Source organism: Camelus ferus, chromosome 21 (assembly GCF_009834535.1).
Source record: "Camelus ferus isolate YT-003-E chromosome 21, BCGSAC_Cfer_1.0, whole genome shotgun sequence".
Taxonomy (NCBI): domain Eukaryota; kingdom Metazoa; phylum Chordata; class Mammalia; order Artiodactyla; family Camelidae; genus Camelus; species Camelus ferus.
This window is the reverse complement of record NC_045716.1, coordinates 3239072-3256165: the sequence shown is the minus strand read 5'-3', so window position 1 is coordinate 3256165 and position 17094 is coordinate 3239072. Positions and strand designations below refer to the sequence as shown.

At 49.1% G+C, this 17094-nt stretch overlaps 1 protein-coding gene across 1 annotated transcript in view; it reads left to right on the top strand.

Annotated features, from left to right (window-relative positions):
* Positions 1–17094, top strand: part of CACNA1E (calcium voltage-gated channel subunit alpha1 E) — a 345678-nt gene that overhangs the window by 75269 nt on the left and 253315 nt on the right. Inside the window, 1 exon segment of the mRNA XM_032463593.1 lies at positions 16796–16901. Within this exon segment, the coding sequence (XP_032319484.1) occupies positions 16796–16901 (106 nt within the window).

Genomic DNA, 17094 nt, shown 5'->3' with positions numbered 1-17094 from the left:
TCAAGGTTGGAGGATGTTTGGCTTGAAACTGTTCATTGCAGGGTGATGATCTTTAGGTGTGCAAGGCTGTGGGACTTGAGTTGGGAATGACCTGAATGGCTGTCCAGATGACATCTAGATGACTGTTCTTGAAGTTTGGGGACTACTGGAGATTCCTCCAGTACAGTGTTTGCTTGCTTTTTGTATTGGGATCACAAATCCTGTTACAATCTGAGTGATGCTATGGACCTTTCTTCCCAGAATAATACACATACAGTTTTGCATTAAATTTCCAGTGGGTCCATGGCTCACAATTTAAAAATGCTGGCTATGTTAGAAAATTCCCACATTCTGGGATGTTGGGATTCTGGGCCATCAGAAATAGGGACTCCCAACCCAACATTGCATCCCTTGGATACAGGAACTCCACGTGGAAGAGCTACAGCCACGTGTCTGTGTGCGTACATCAGCCATGCTGCCATGATAAAACACAACATTCTAATGGAAGAGCATCAGGTCGATACAGGAGTTCTTTCTGCATTACCCTGATGCATGGCCATCCAGCTTCCAGTGGCAGGGTGCTCTTCCATCATTAGAAAACTTAAAGTGTAGAGAGTTGAACTGTTTCTCCCTATAGTTTCCACCTGTTTGGGGTCCCCCCCCTCGTTTCTGTTCTGTAAAGCAATACAGACCCAGTCTACTTCTCTGTAACGTAATGGTGCTGTGGCAGTGAGCGGTGCTGTTGGCTAGAACTTTCTGTGATGATGGATTTGTTTTTATCTGTGCTGTCCAGTACTGTAGCCACTAGCCATGTGTGGCTCTTCAGCACTGGATATGTGGCTATTGTGACTGAATGCTAAATTTTAAATTTTACTTTAATTAATTTAAGTTTAACTAGCCACACGTGGCTCATGGCTTGAGTACGGGGCAGCAGAGGTAGAGAGGTTTGATAAGGAGTTGGAAAGTCTAAGTTCCTGTCTGTGTTCTGTCATTTATTAGCTCTGTAATTGGGCGGGTTTTCCTTAGCTTGGTGTTCAGGGCTTCTGATGATTCCCTCTGCACGGGGCACCAGCCTGTCTCAACTGCTTGGATCCCCTTCTCTCCAGCTGTTCCAGGGGGCTGCTGAGGCCCGAAGGGACCATCCTCTCCCAGGTCTCTGTGCCTGTGTACTTGCTGCTCCCTCTGCCTGGAACACCTCCTCTCTCTCTTCTCGACTTCCTGGCTTTAAGACTGTACTCAGAGGTCATTTCCTCCATGAAGCCTTCCTTGATTTCTCTCAGCAGAGTAAAGCCAACTCCCTCCTCCTGGCTCCCATACAGCTCCTGGTTTATTACTTCCTTGTAACACTCACTTACCACATAGCTTTAGTATTGGTTTAAAGTTCCAACTATTTATTAGTTTTTTAATAACCATAACATAGGGTGGTGCTTGTTAACACCAGTATTTAACATTTATATTTAAATTAAAAATTTTTTTTTAGTTTTTTTTTTTTTTTAAGAAATGTTCTATTTTTGGCTTGACTTTAGGTTGTAGTCCATTTAAAACCTTGGATCGTTTACTATGAATTGATGGCAGAGTTGATTTTCCCTTGAACTATTCTCATTCTGTTTAATTTCTGAATGTAAGTTCAGAACTCTGTTTATTTCAAGTACATTTTCTGTCTGTGCTTTTGGTCCCACAGTCCATCCTGTAGAGCTCCTTTTCAAGTGGGGACAGGGAACAGACAGTCATTGAATATCCATAAACTTCAGACTCTACATTTAAACAAAATGACAATCCAATGAGCAACATGTTATTATCCACACTTTATATATGGGGAAACGGAGGCTAAAGATTAAGTCGCTTGCCCAAGGTCATCACCAGGGAACTTGAAGCTGGTGGTCTGTCTCCAATGCTTAGGTGGTTTCCGTTACACCTCATCTCTAGACGCTGCTGTGTAACGAGTAAGCTCTTCACTTTGAGCTCTATGTCGTCTGCAGACAGGATAGCGACGTGGTTTATGTTTTCACTCAAGTAATTGATAGAAATAATGGTTAGAATTGGGGACCTCCCTCCTGCTTACCACTGGTGCATTGGTCGGTGCTCATGAACTGTTCAGCTTTCCTCACATTTTCTGAACTGTGTTTTCGTCAGCTGATCTCTGTTTGGTCTGTAAGGATGTGGTGCAAGATATCCTTGTCGCATGCTTTGCTGAAATCAACACACACTTCTATGCCTATTTCATGTCTCTTTTAGGCTAGAATACAGCATCTTGCTACCTCCAAAGTCCACACTGGGTATTGTTTTCAGAGACTCACTCTGATAATATTTTATTTCTTGACTCGACAGTAGAAGCGTCAAACCCTAGAATCTCAGGAGCTGAGGGGGTGTTAGACGCCAGCTAGTCCAACGCCTTGTTGATGAAAGCGTCACCTTGGAGTTCAGGATTTACCAGTCCCTGCTTGGAGGCTTAAGTGTGGCATAGTTAAAAGCATGGCCTTTGGATTCCCATCTTGGTACCATCTCCACCACTTCCTAGCTGTGTGCCTTGGGGAGCTACTTAACCTTGCTGTGCCTCAGGTCCCCAGACTTAAGTGGAACTCAGAATTTTACCTGTGGGGGTATCTTTCAGGGTCTTTGTGATGATCAGACGAGATAACACATGTAAGATGTTAGAACAACATCCGGCACACAGTAAGCTATGAATACATCTTAGTTGTTAGTATCTGGTTAATTTTGTCTTTTTTTTAAATTTCAGTTTTGTTTTTTTTTTAACAGAGATACTGGGGATTGAACCCAACACCCCACACATGCTAAGCACATGCTCTACCACTGAGCTACACTCTCCCCCCATGTATCTGGTTAATTTTGGATGAATCAGGATTAAATGTCTGCAGCTAAGTTTTCATCTTCCAACGGTACCATCTACTTTCTCCTGACTCTTGTCAGGCTTCTAACCTGCTCACTGCCAGAGGATGCTTATGTGACCTCCTGCTGGTTTTGTGTCCTCTCTGAGCCTCAGCGTCTTCAGGTGTGAGGTGGAAGTCACCTGCCCTGCTTTGCCTTCCTTATGGGACTCTTGTGAGGCTAGCATCAACTAATATGTGTGAAAGCCCCCTGCAGACATGTGAGATGACTAGTGTTCATGTCAGCGGGCCTAATAGGTAGCTAACGTTTTATTGAGTATTTACCCTGTGCCAGATTACTGTGCTCAGTGCGTCCCATGGATTGTTGCATTTATTCCTCGTGACAGTCCTGCAGAGATGGGCATGTTTGTTTTCTCCGTTTAAGCTGGGAGGATGACAGCGTGGACCAGTTAACTCATTTGCCCAGGATGACACAGTGAGTCAGAGCTGGATGCCTGGATCGGAGTGCTGGGTGGTCGTTCCACCAGCCGCTTTTTTGTTCTTCTTCTTGAAGTTATCTGGTTTACATTTTTAAGGGTACATTTCAGACTGTCTCCATCAAAACCCGCCTTTCTTCCTGGGTCTCTGATGCTGATTTTACACCGATATTGTCTCTAAGGACATGTTTGGATTTACAACCCGGAAACAGTCCCTGCAGGAGCAGTAATGGTGCAGAGTATTCCCAGCAAACTTTTGATGGAAACAGATAATATATTCAAAACCATCAGCCTTCAGCAAATTCACTCGATTCTGTTTTTGGCCTCTGGGCAGGTTTTCTTCTCAGGGGTTGTGGGTCTTCTAGCTGACTCCTCCTCATCTGTTTGGGTTTCTGAGTAGTTAGGGTCTCCATCTTGGTTCCATCAGAGAAGGGAGTCAGGACTGGACACCAGGACCTGTGGAAGAAGCTTCTCATGGGTTAGACTGAGGTGACAGAGAGGGGACCTCCATGGCTTGGAGCCTTTGGACATTTACCTGAAGGGCTTGGGGAGGTCGTCTGACCAGGGCACGTGAGGACATTTTACCTGAGGGAACTGGGTATTGGTACAGATGTGAATGGAGAACTAAGGGGTACCACTTGGCTTCTGGAAATTAGGCAGAAGACTCAAAGGAAATTAGGGAGTGGGCCTAAAACAATTAGAGGAACTGCCTCTTCTTTCTGCTAACTTTGGATTGCTTTTGCAAGGGAGTTTGTGTTTATGAGATAACTGAGCCATATGGATGTACAGGGATGCATGTGTTCTCCTGGTCTGCTGATACGAGGAGCAGTTGAAGGGCGTGGGCTTGTCTGGAGGTGGGGTGGGTGGGTGGAGTAACATGATGAGGGGCAGGTCTGGGGAACGTGGGCCCATGTAAATGCAGAGGCTCTGGGCTTTCTGGCTACATCACGCTCCCTTCCTGTAGATGGTGAGGTAGGTAGGTATTTACTTTTGAGATCACCGCCTGCCCCTCCTTCCTCAAAGTTCTGTAGTTAATAAGGATGCTACATCTTCTCTGGGTAACCTCTTTCCCTGGTGGTGATAAGAGTAACAAACAAATGGCCACTCCTGACTGTCCTGGCTCAGAAGGGTGGCGCTCAGTCCTGTCACAGCCATCAGGAGATGGGCTTGAAGGAGCGAAGCAAAGGGAGAGGTTCTAGGGAGTGGGAGCTGTGCAGCAGCTTTGCACACCTCCACTGGGAGCGAGGCCGGGCTCAGAACCACTCTGCGCAATTACGAGGTTTGTCATCTCTTATTTTCCCCTCTTACCTTCATTTATTTTTATTTGCATGACAAATTATCTTCATATCATTTTGTTAACATTCTGTAGGGACCATGATCCAGCCTGGAGAGTCATCCCTTCCTCAGTACGCATTCCTTGGAGTGTTCAGAGGGACTAACCTTTAGTAAGCGCCTGTGGCGTAAGCTGCAGGGACGTACGTCATTTTACCCGATCCTGTGGGAAGTGGATATTACTGTTCTCATCTTGCAGATTATCAGCCAGGGTCACAGGCGGCTGTGGTCTGACTGACTCCAGTGGCTCTTCTCTGCCCACTGGAGCACGCTGCCTCAGGGCGGGCCAGGCAAGTAGCAAGTGCTCTTCCCTGACAGAGCATCTTTTTAGGATGACACTGTGTGAGCTGCTTGCCTGTACTGGTAGCAGCCACTGGGTAGGAGGCTAAACCCATGGAGGAGTAAAGGATCCACAGATGGAAGAGAGAAGAGCAAGGATCTTTTACCCATTGTCATGGACATCATGACATGGATGGAGACAGCTTTCCCTGTGTCAATGGAAGGTGAGCTTCACTTGGAACTGGGGCTCTGCTGTTCTGTCTTCTCTTCACCAAAAGCACCATTGTCGTGCTTCCTTCATCACTCTACCAACAACCTTTGAGTTTGAAATGCCAATTCTCCTTCTCTTTTGATATAAAGTCTGTTTTCTTGTTTTTACAGCCCTCAGAAAGTCTACTCTCGGCCCTCCCTTTCCCACAAAACCTGTAGAGTGAATGGTAGCATGGAGGAACCAACTTCTAAGACTTTTTTTGAACTTTCAGCGTTTCCTGAATGCTTCTGCCTTTGCAGCTTGTTAAGGAAATAGGGGTTTTGGGGACAGAGAGGCTGCAGGAAATACTTTAATACCTCAATAAGGAGTGTAGAAAAGACTTACCATAGATTGATGGAAAATCTGCCTTAAGTTCACCTCCAGGCCACCACTCTGAGGATTCTGACTTTTCATGAACTGTCTCTTAGAGCTCTTTTTAGCCAACCCAGCTTGTCATGGAGCTGTTGTTATTGAACATTTAGAAATGTTTCTGCTGACTTTAGACACTTGAAAGGTGTTCCTAGGCGTGCTGGGGTTTCTGCTTTGGGTGTTATCGTTGGATATCCTTGTTCGCAGCTTTGCCAAAAATGGCTTCTCTCAGTTGTAATAATGGGTGCTCCTCCTTTCTGTCTCATTCCTCTTCTTATTCTGTTGCCTACTAGCACCACAGAGTAGTAGATTTTTAGAGTTATGGGGACCTAAGGGAAACCCTAATCCAACCCTCATTTATCTATAATTAAGCTGAGAGCCAGAGAGGGTAAGTGACTTGCCACTGGCCTCTCAGTAAGTGACAGAGCCGGGACTAGATTCCAGAGCTCCTCTGAACACATTTCCTCTCTTCTTTCCTCAATACTCTTTCTCTGCGCAGTCATCTTCCTTCTGTCCCCTCATCCTCTCCTGGGATATTTTCATCCTTTTGTTAGTTAGCAAGTGTATGATTTTAGTGTTTCTTTTGGGTTGGGGCACAGGAGAGTGGATCATGATTAAGAAGAAAGGACTTAATTAAGAAAAAGTAGGAATGGACAAGAGAAGGTAAATTTAAGAGAAGCCAGTGAGAATGGGAGACAGTGGTTCAGAACAATGGTTAATGTTTTCCTCTTCCAGAAACATTGCTGGAGAACTTGGTGAAGTGATAGGACTCAGTGGGCAGTGGGCTTCTACCCAGGGTGAGGACCAAGGTCACATCTCAGCAGATGGGAGGATGGATGCTAGGCCAGCAGTCATCTCAGAATGTTTTCTGGACTCTTCAGCAGTCCTGAGAAGGGTCAACCATCCAGACCGTCCCTTAAGGGATACACTCTTGAGAACAGTCGAGTAGGGACAGAGCAAGTAAAGTCGATCAGAAGCTCCCTTTCTTTTGGAACCCTGAGTTCAAGCCAAGAAGCCAGGGAGTTGTATTTGGTTGTTCTGATCATGGGACCCTAAGCTTTTCAGAAGTCCAGAGAGCCTTCCAGTCGTACTCCTCCTCCGGTTTCAGCATCTCCCTCTGTAAAATGCGTGTGCTGGAATGGGCAATGGAGCTCTAAGGCGCCTTTCAGTTCTTACTGTGGTGCCTCTGGGATTCTGATTTCCCCGTTGTTGTCTCCCCTGAGCTGAGGACACCATTGGCCATCATGGTCTCCAGCACTGAAGGCGCCGCTCTTTCCCCTGGCTGCACATTAACATCAGCCTGAGTCCTTCTAAAATGCTCATGCCCAGACAGTGGCTGAGGCAAATGAAATAAAAGTTTCTGGAGATGGGATACCTGTATCCTTAATTTTTAAAAGCTTTCCAAGTGATTCTACTGTTTAACCAAGGCTGAGGTCCACTGATCTCCTGGAATGAGAGGTGAGCCTTTTACCTGATTTGTTTCTTTGGACGGTGCTTTTAATCACGTGTCTTGGTTGGTTCCTCTCCGTTTTCTTTTAGGCTACAGTGAAGTAGGTGTTCCCAGGCCTCGAGGAATTCAGCCTGAGAAAATGGGGTGATTAGTCCTCATGTTTCATGGGGCTGGCAGAACGTTCACCTGGGGCTGCTCCTGGCGCACATCCAGCTGCACAGGTACCAGCTTCTGTGATAAGGGCGATGCTTCAGACTTCGTGAAGGCAGGTCTAGCTAAGGGGGCCACTTGAGTCTAAGGGACAGATTGAGTCATGCTGACCCAGAAGGCCTTTGAACAAGTGACTGAAGATAGACTTTCTTCCTTCCCATCTGTTAACTCCTTGTGTGTAAGAGGGTTGATCTGGCTTGACGACTGTCCAACACAGGAATCTCTTTCTCAGTGTTCTCGACGGTCTCCCGGAGACGTGGCCCTTGCAGTGAGTGGTGTGCTGGAACTGGCTAGTCCCAGCTGGTGGGTTTCAATTGTGTGCCTCTCTTCCCAGCTCCATGTGCATTGGTGTCAAGTTAGTAGCTTGAAATTGGCCATGGAGAGAGTCTTTATGCTCCGGAAATTGGCACATGCTACACATCAGGGCTTTTTCTTCCTTCAGAGAGGCAGTTGTTAAACATTTATTTGTCCAACACTTAGTTTACTCCTTAACAAAATAGTCCACTCACTTGTGGAACGGTGGAACTTCTCTGTGTCACCCCAGATCTGCCTTTGGGTGGGCACCAACCCTGAGGTCTTAGCTTTGCCCTTCAGAATAACTTAGACAGCATCTAAGCCCGCTGCTACAAGCCTCCGATATTTGAAAACAGCTATGACGTCTCTCTCGAGTCTTCCCTTTCCAACCTGGGTATCCTAGTGTTTATAAACACTTTCTCCTGCAGTTTGGAGGCTCAGTCTTTGAACCTTTGGGGTGTGGTTGCAGAGTTTTCAAAGGAAAACAAAAACTCCTTCCAGAGATGATCTGTGGGCTCTTTCACAGAAGGAATCTCTGCATTCAGAGTACCGTGTGAACCCCAGCCACAGAGCGGGTGTGGATGTGGAGTAGGCTACAGCCTTGGGTGTGGTTGCTGATTGCAGCCCACGTTTTTTCCCGAAAATGCACGTTGCTGCCAGAAGGCGTGATGGGCTCGGATTCGTCAGAGTGTCATCAAAACACGGGTTCTGGTTTCTGAAACAGGTAATTTTCCCACTGCTGTTTTGTTTTCCATCCAGAAGCTTTTAATATTCCCCTCTTCTTTCTTCCCTTTTCTGTAGTGTTCAATCACTTGTCTCCTGATCACCAAAACTGTGTGTCGAATGACAGCGTTTTTGAGTCCAGGATTCAGTGAGATGCACAAAAAATGAATTTGTTAAGACTTACTGGGTCGACTGTAACTGAGGCAGAAGAGAGAGGGGAGCGGTGCCCACTGATTTCTGCAGAACTGCCACTCCCTGTCCTTTTGGAATTGGGGCTTGGTTGGGTCCAGAACTGACCTCAGCACTGGTTAGCCAAATTGGCAATAAGATGAACTTCCTTTCCATCGTTTTATGTAGAGGGCAGGGACATGGGAGTCAGATGGGAGTTCTTTGGTCTAAAAGCAATAAAGAATTTGGTGCACTACACAGCCAACATTGCAAGGGTAATGCTAGGGATCTTCTGTTTTGAGTAACCGAGTCCATTGACCTCCCTATGAGAGCAGTGGGATTGTACTGGCAAACAGAAAGCCTTTTGAGGGGTTCTCTGCCTCTGCTATATTCTCACCATTGCTTCCTTTGTCTTTCATTCATTAGGACTTAAGACTTTAGGAGTAGGTGTAATGGCATTTCCATCTTCTTGACAGAGGGAGCGGGAGAGAGGTGTGTTCAGGACTGCCTGTCAGATGGTGAATTTGAACAGAGGCAGCTGTTGTCATGGTGATGGGAGGTTGCATCCCACCACCATGGAAACCAAAGTTAAAAAACTGATATTAAGGCTAGAAGTCACATGATACATTTTTGTTTTGTTTTGTTTTAAAAAAAGAAAAGGGGTTTGGTTTCTCAATCTGTTTTTTTTTTTTTTTTTTTTTTTTTTTTTTTTTAAGACCAGTTGGGTGGTGAGAAAAGTTCCAATAAGGAAAGCAATGAGATGATGAAATGGGGCAGCACGAAGTATGCAGAGCCTTCCACTTCATTTTTCATTTTTCTGCTTCTTTAGTGTGTTTCTTCTGCCACGGGGGTGGGAAAGGAAGAAGAGATAAAGGGTGGATTTCCGGATTTGCAGCCAGAATTGTGTACTGTCATGTGGAGAACCCAGGGGATTATCACTCCTGCCCTTGGGTGGCGATGTGTGGTCCACCCTGTGTTGGTGAGCTGAGCACAGAGACTGGAAGCCTAAAAATAAGGACTGAGAAAAAAGATAGAAATGGAGTCGAGGGTGTGACTTGTCCCAGATATGAGAGTGGTTCATACATTGATAAGTTCAGATGCTTAACATTGTTTCTCAGGAAATTGAAACATTTATCTGTGGCCCCTTAGAATCACAAAGAATCCCATTTCTCTGTTTAGTCCCTTTTCTGAATGGGTTGTCTTTGGGCATTCTGTCCTGCTGGGCCAGCCACAGGAGCAAGCTCATAAAAGGAGACTGTCAAGGGGCACTTTAGCTTCTGGGTTGAGACTCCTTGGACCATGACTTTCCTCTTAACCCAGGCAGGGCCGGGCTGAGAGGCCCCGGAAAGCCCTCTTGAGTCACTGTCTTTTTATCTCCTCCTCCTGTTTCATTCCACCATCTGGAGAAAAGGTGAAACCTCCTTCCAGGAAGGAGAGCTGGCCCTTGGCCTACCAGGGCTGATTTTAATGTTCATTTCTGTCTGTGAGGCATTGAAGACCTGTACTCAGGGCCTGTGTGGAAAGGCTAGGAGACAGCTCTTCCTGGGAGAATGTCAGCCCCTAGGGAGGGGTGCAGACACACTCCGTGGTAACAGTGCTGCTGGCTCTAGCCATGTCTGGGTGTTAGGCACCAGGTCCTGTCTCTTCCCTATCACTGGTCCCTCCAGGACAGAGTTATCATCCTCCGCAGCCCAGGCGAGGGGGATGTGATCTCATCAGCATGATCTCACTGCATTTCCATCAGGGTCTGCAGGAGCCAGAGCCGGACTCCTGTGGCAGTTCGACCCCTCCTGCTCTTAGCCGTGGCCTTGGGTGTGATTAATATCCTTCTGGTCATTGGGGGAGATTGCATCAGAGCCATCAGCTGCATAAATCCTCTGGGGACTGGTGTTTGGATGTGCTTTCCATATTCCCAGGAGGTTCGGGGCCAAATGTCTTTGCTCTCTTCCCAGAGGCCCATTACCATCATTTTCTTTTAAATCCTTTATTGCGGTGGGTCTCTTCCATGCCAGCCCATGGCTGTAGCCAGCCGGCCCGCTCCTGGAGGCTGTGGCCACTAACAGATGCTCCCCACAAAGCTTCGAGCCATAGCAGATGCTGAAAGATTGATTTAGTAAGATAATAAAAATGACTGTGCATTTGTGTAGCACCTTGCGGTGTTCAAAGGGTTTTCACATTCACGTGTCATCTTAGACTTTGATCCTTCTGGCGTCCTCACTTGGCTCCATGGGAGCGGATGGCAGTGGTTTTCCCTGACGTGGGTTCCACGTCGGGCGGCTTCTGCATCGAGAGCCCCGGCTCAGTCTCCATTGCCAGGCTACGTCTCTTCCATCGTGTTCCAGGTCTCGAGAGAGGTTCCAATTCTTCTCATAAAGGCAGCATGGAAGTCTTGCATGGCTCTATTTCACTGTCATTTATATTTAAAATATCCCTGTGGTGACATGTTTGAGGGAATCACAGACGAGGCAGGGCCCCTTCCCTCTGACTGTCTTTGAGTCAACATTCTACTTGCTAGAGTGGTATTTCTGTGCAGGTGAGGGATGAGTGGCAAGGTGTGCACAAAGATGCCCAGGGCATCTTGGAGACTTCATCTCTTAGCTTTTGACATCCCTAGACAGGAGGCAGGGATGAGCAAGAGGAAAGAAGACGGACCTTTCCGTGGGGAGAGTGTTCTGGGCCTGGGGCGAGGGGCGGAGATGGGTCCTGAGGCCGAGGCCTGCTGCCTGCCCCTAGATGGGGCTCTTGTAGACTGCCCAGGGGTCTACAGGAAGTGCCTCCATGGCCACAGGCTGCCCAGACAGAAGCATTCTCCATTAGGCCTGGAGTTGGGGAGACAGCACAGCTTTCCATCTGCCTGCCTGTCCCTGATGAGCACTGCCCCTCTGAGCACAGTCAGTCTCCTTGCTGTTCCAGTGTCACACCTCTGAGGGAGGCAGCTGAGGGTAGGTCTAGGGTCAGCATCCCGGTGGTCCTGGAGGTGCATGTTTCCCCGGAACCACCCCATACTTGGCTGCCCCAGGCCTAAGTCCTGTCTGGTCCTCTTCCCGCTCATCAGTCCCTGAGAGGTGTTGATGGGGGAGCCCCTGTGGGGTGGGCAGCGGGAGGGCTCGGCTCCCCAGCCGGGTCCCCAGGGCTCTGTTGACAAGCAGAGCTAGTGCCACCACGGTGGCCGGTAGGGCGGTCCTCTCTGCCCCTTGCCTCATCTTTCTGGCCTTCAGGAAGGAGATGAGCAAATTGCAGGTGTGCAGGCCAAGTCGTGCTGCTCAAATTAGCTATGTTGCTAAGGAAACAAGTCAACCATTTGAAGGAAGGAGCATTGGCTAAAGGAGATAAATCAATAAGACAACCTATTTTTATCATTTCCTTAATGATTGTCTTGAAGCCGCGAGATGGGAAGGGGAGACTTGGAGTGAGACAGGTCCTCGTTAGCGGGCTCAGAGGGAGAGCGGGGTGGAGGGGTGTTTGGGGAGATTGCCAAAAAGTTTATAAAACGAGGCCCCTAGCGAGCCGACAGACAGATTCAGCGAGGAGGCATCTTTGCAGCTTTCAAAGAACTTCAGTGGCCGTTTCCTCATTCGGTCCAGCCCCTTTGTTCTGCATTGGATGCTCTCAGAAAGGTTGTGCTGATTTCCATGACCCTCAGCTTGGGATGGGTTTTGTGTTTGGTTTGGTTTCTTTTCAGAGTAAATATAGCTTTAATTGGTTGTATAAACAAATGCATGCTCATTTTAACACTCAGACAATGCATAAAGGAGTAAAGAAGAATGTGAAAATAACCCTGCCACCCCAGGACAACTCATTAGCCTTCTAGCAAGACAGAGTTTTTCCCTTTGCTTTAAAAATTTTTGTTCTTTTTTTTTTTTTTTTTTTACATTAAAGGGATCTTCTAGGCCTGCTGGGTTTTTTTTTTTTTTTTTTGAATAGCTAATGCGTGTACAAGGCACACAGCACCGAAAGTTCAAATGGGTGTAGTATGTAGAGGAGGTATGGGTGGCTTTCGTGAGGATAGCTCTGGCTCTGGTTTTCTTAGGCTATTCACTTACCCATTGATTAATTTATTAATGAATTAAAAGCCAATTATGGGGTGCCCACTGCGTGCTGTACAGTCAGGCAAAGCCCCTGCCCTCGGGCTCCCTCACTGCTCCATCAGCTCTGTTTGATTGACATCTCAAAGCCCAACAGTCTGGACACCAGGGAGAGACATGTTCTCCAAAACATGTTTGGTGTCAGGTGCAGAATGTGCTGGGAGTCACTGAATTCCTGGGCAGAAGGCATCGGAGTTGCGGACAGACTTCCATTCTGTTTCACGAAGGGCATTGTTTTTTGAGACCTTGACAACATAGAACTTCCTTTGATCTTTCCAGTCGCATCATTGTCTGGCCTGTGAGATGCATTCAGTTGCCCCGGGCTGTTACTTACAGTCCAGGCTCTTCGCCTTGGAGATGAAGCAGAGCCCTGGTGATGGGGCTTGAGGTCGTGTTGCGGGAAGACAGGGGAGCAGCGCCCCTGCGTCAGCTCCTGAAAGAGGGAGTGACCACAGCCTGGTCTTTGTGACGGTTCCTCAATGGGGCTGCTGCTCCTGGACGGACAGGGATGCCTCCCTTTCGTTCCCGCCTGCAGTTCACACCCAGTGAGCTCCCGCTGTGGACCAGGAGCCCTGCTGAGCACTGCCAGGGGAGAGATGAACAGCATGTCGCCCCAGCTTTCGAGCTGTAGTTTCTTGGAGATAAATATGAGGAGAAATGATAAAGTTGCGCCATGCAAAGAGCTGTGGGGCAGGGAGAAACCTTTACGGGCAAGGTGATATTTCAGCTTGATCTTGATATATGACCAGAAAGGAGGAGAAAGCCCATTGCAGGAGGAAGCAAAAGCATCAAGGTGTAAGTGCCCATTCTTTGTGCTTTCTTCAGGGAGAGAAGCGGACAAGAGGTTAAAGGAAAGGGCTGTAATGGGGAGAGGGAGCAGCTGGGCCTGGGCAGAACCGGATGTTCCCTCCTCCTCGCCTCTCCTAAAATTCCCTTGCCCCCATTCTCTCTTTCACTCAGTCCAGAGATACACAGAATTCCCAGTTTCACTTTTACTTCTGCATCAGAAGTTCATCTCCGATTCTTAATTGCTGTAGACGTGAATTCATCCCGAGGTTGGGTTGCTCTCTAAGGCCTAAGGGGACATCATTCTCAAGGGTATGTGCATTTGAACAGTTTTCAAAATTTTAAGCCAAAGGATCACTGCTCTGAATGGGTCCTCAGATTGTCAGACCATAGGCAGAGGATTTGGATCAGGAGGATGTGGGAATAGGGCCTTCTCAGAACCTGTAAATTCCCAACCCTCACTTTTAGATTCTAGCCTCATGGGCCTTAGGTAGTACCATTTGTTGAGCCCTCATGAATCCTTAGCCATCCAGACACCTGGCTGGTCACAGGAAGTCTGGCTCCTAGCATGGAGCTAGATGCTTAGATGGTCTGGACAGGAGAATGCAGGTGTGAGTGTGGGAGGGAGGAGTGGGGAGCAGAGGGGCTGCAGTGGTCCAAGCAGGCGTTGCTGGGTGGAGATCCTGGGAGGTGCACGGCCACCAGAAGTGGTCAGGCCTGTAGGTCGGCAGCTAAGAGCTCCTTTACTTTGAAGTCTGTGGTTATCACTCTAAGGTGTTCAGGAGAAGCAGCCCGAACTCCCCGAGCAATCATCGACCCACAACTACCGATGAGAGCTCGAGGCACCTGCAGCTGGAGTGAGAACAGGCATGTCCTGTCCCTGGTCCTGCTTCCCAGGTCGCGTGCTGGGCTCCTTGGACCTGCCAAGCAGCCTTCTGAGTTTATGTGGGGCCTTCCAGCTGCGAAGAAAGGCCGGTTGAGCCCAACACTTTGTGAATGTTTTTGTGAGAAACAAGGGCAGTGCGTGAGGCGAAAGAGGTGTTGGTTTCGCTCCTGTCAGGGCCACCACCCTCGTTCCTCCACCTCGGGGAATGGCAGTGCGATCCGCCCTGTGCATCAGGGCTCCCCAGGTGCACTCCTCTGAGCACCAGCCCCAAGAGAGATGCTCTGACAGAAGGGTTATGTGGTGAAGCAGGTTGGGGTGCTGTGTGCTGTTCCCAGCCCCCTTTGGGGGAGGGGGTGCACTCTGTATACAATAGTATTAAAGGCTCCAAGAGGCCTCGCTGGGAGGAAACCTGCTCAACTGGACCCAGCGCAGGCTTTCCCTCATTCCTTTGATCGCAACTTCCCAGAGCACTGGCATTCCGAGGCCTGCATTTCGGGAACATGCCCTAAATGCCGGCCACTTCTGTTGCCATTTGTCCGTGGCTTGTTGTCATGTCCTCAATTCCCTGTCTGGACTCGTCCCCTGGGGGTGTTCTCAGGAAGCGGCATGGGTCAGGAGCACCCCTTCTACCAGGTTCCCATCTTCAGTTTACCATTCGGGTCTGGGGAATTCAAGGTGTCTGAATCAGGCCCGGGATAGGCTAGCTGATCCGGAGGGTATATGGCACCCCGGGTCGTGGTGTGGTTTCTCGTCATTCTGCACTTGTTCAGAGCTCCCCTAGATGGGAGGGTGGGAGGGAGGGGAGGTCCCCCTGTGATGGGGGGTGCTGGTAGCCCTGGGTGAGCTGTGTGTGGGGACTTGTTCCAAGAAGGTAGGCGTGTCAGTGAGGCGGGTGTCTCTGGTGTGTGTTTGCTGGCATGCTTAGCTCTCAGGGGTCCAGCTTGGTGACTAGAGAGACTGAAGGAGGAATGGTAAGGTCTGCTGGGGGACTCCCTGTGCAGTGAGGCTCCCCTCTGACTGGGAGCGGTCCAGCCAGCACAGGGGAGTGCAGAGGCAGGAGGCTGGCTATGAGGTCCTGGGAGCCCCGTCCACTTTTCAGATCCGGTGGCTGAGCCCTGTAGGTCAGCAGAGGCCAGCAGGGCTGTCCTCAGGGGCTGGGTCCTGTGTGATTTGGGGTGTGTGGGAAGGGAAGATGACCAACTGCTGGAGGATGGGCTGTGACTCAGGGATGCCTGGGGGTGGGGAAGGGGGACGAGATGTGCAAGGAGAAGGAAGAGTTCTCGAGGCTCAGAGGCAGCTGGCCTTCTCACCCCCTGCAGCTGCCATCCCAGCCCCGGGACCAGAGCAGGTGGGGCGGCTCACACCTGCATATCCACCTCTTTCTGTAACACGCTGTGCCCTGCTCCTCTCAGATGCCACGAATACCCCTTAACCGGAGATGTTCACGACACACGTCTCCCGGAGGGGACAGGAGGCACTGGGGGCGTGTTTAGGATGTGCCCTGCTTGTGTGCTCCCTAGGGAGGGCTCTGGGCCCTGCATCCTACACAGCCAGCCTGAGTGTGTGGGGAGACGAGATCCCTTCCCTTCTCTGCCCTCTGCTTTGCCACATCTACTACTCATCTCTTCTGCCTGGATTCCGGAAGCTGCCAGATCATAGGTTGCTCAGCAAGACCAGTGGCAACAGCTCGCTTCTGTTTCTCACAACAATGGTTGGAGAATGAAATCCCACATGCGGAATGGCTCTGGAGCCAGTGATTCCCCTCGCTCTCTTTTCTAGCCATGCCCTCCCGCCTTCTCCTGGGCTCACAGCACAAACTTCTTGCAGGATTCCGGGTGCTGGCACTAGGATCATAGTCCTGTTTTTCAAAAGGGCACAGGGAGCCCCCTCACCTGTCTTCAGAAAAATGCAGTAGAACAAACCTGAACTCGTCATCCCTTCACTTGTAGTGTGAATCCTAGAGGCCCCGGCTTCGCTGTCCTGGATGTGGACTCCTGATGTGTCTCTCTGTTTCCTGTAGATGTAGACGCTTAGGAGAAAGTCAGGTGAGACAAAGCTAGCTTCTCCTGGCCCTGTTAAATCTTTTTTTTTTATGAATTGGATATTAAAGCAGAAGGGAGCTTGTGGAGAAAATTGGTCATTTTCCACGGGCTCTTCTTCTGGTCGGTTGAGCAGAGGTTCTAGAGGAGAGCACCCCACAGGTGGTTCCCGGAGACAGCCATGAACAGCCACGGCTGGGTCCTTGCTGTAACATTGTAATGTGGTCCAGAGGTTTGAAGACTGAGAGCCGGGAGCCTGCGATGGCGGCATCAGTGTTCTTCCTCCCTTCATCCCATTTTCAGTCCTGGTTAATTCCTGGATATGTCGCTGAACTCACCAAGTATCCAGAGTGTCTACCATATGTCTAATATATTACTTATTGGCTACATACTTCCTTTCCTTGGAGAAGATGCTTTGTGTTCAGAGCCTAATTGGAAACAGTTATAGGTCCACGTACTTAGAACCATCCACTGTCCTGCCTGCCTGTTTGCTCAGATAAATCAGGCAGACTGCACAGACACCACGTGGGCTGATAAAGTTTGTGTGCTGATGTGCGCAGCCAGCTTGGAGGCTGTGTCCCTCCCTCTTTGGTGAATCTGTTTCTTAACTCCTTCTTTCCCACGCCGTTTGAGTACATGATCTTGGCCACCATCATTGCCAACTGCATCGTCTTGGCCCTGGAGCAGCACCTTCCTGAGGATGACAAGACCCCCATGTCCCGCAGACTGGTACGTGCCTCCCTCTTTTTCATCTCTCTTTCCCCTCGTTCTTCCTCTTCCCTGGTTCCCTTCTCCTTTGCTTCGTCACCTGGCCCCCTCCCCTCCTTTCCTACAGTTCTGTGAGTTTGTTCTTGGCTGCGGGACAAGTTGGTAACAGACCCTATTGGGATTCATAAGGGGAAGAAGACTGACCTCTTAAACG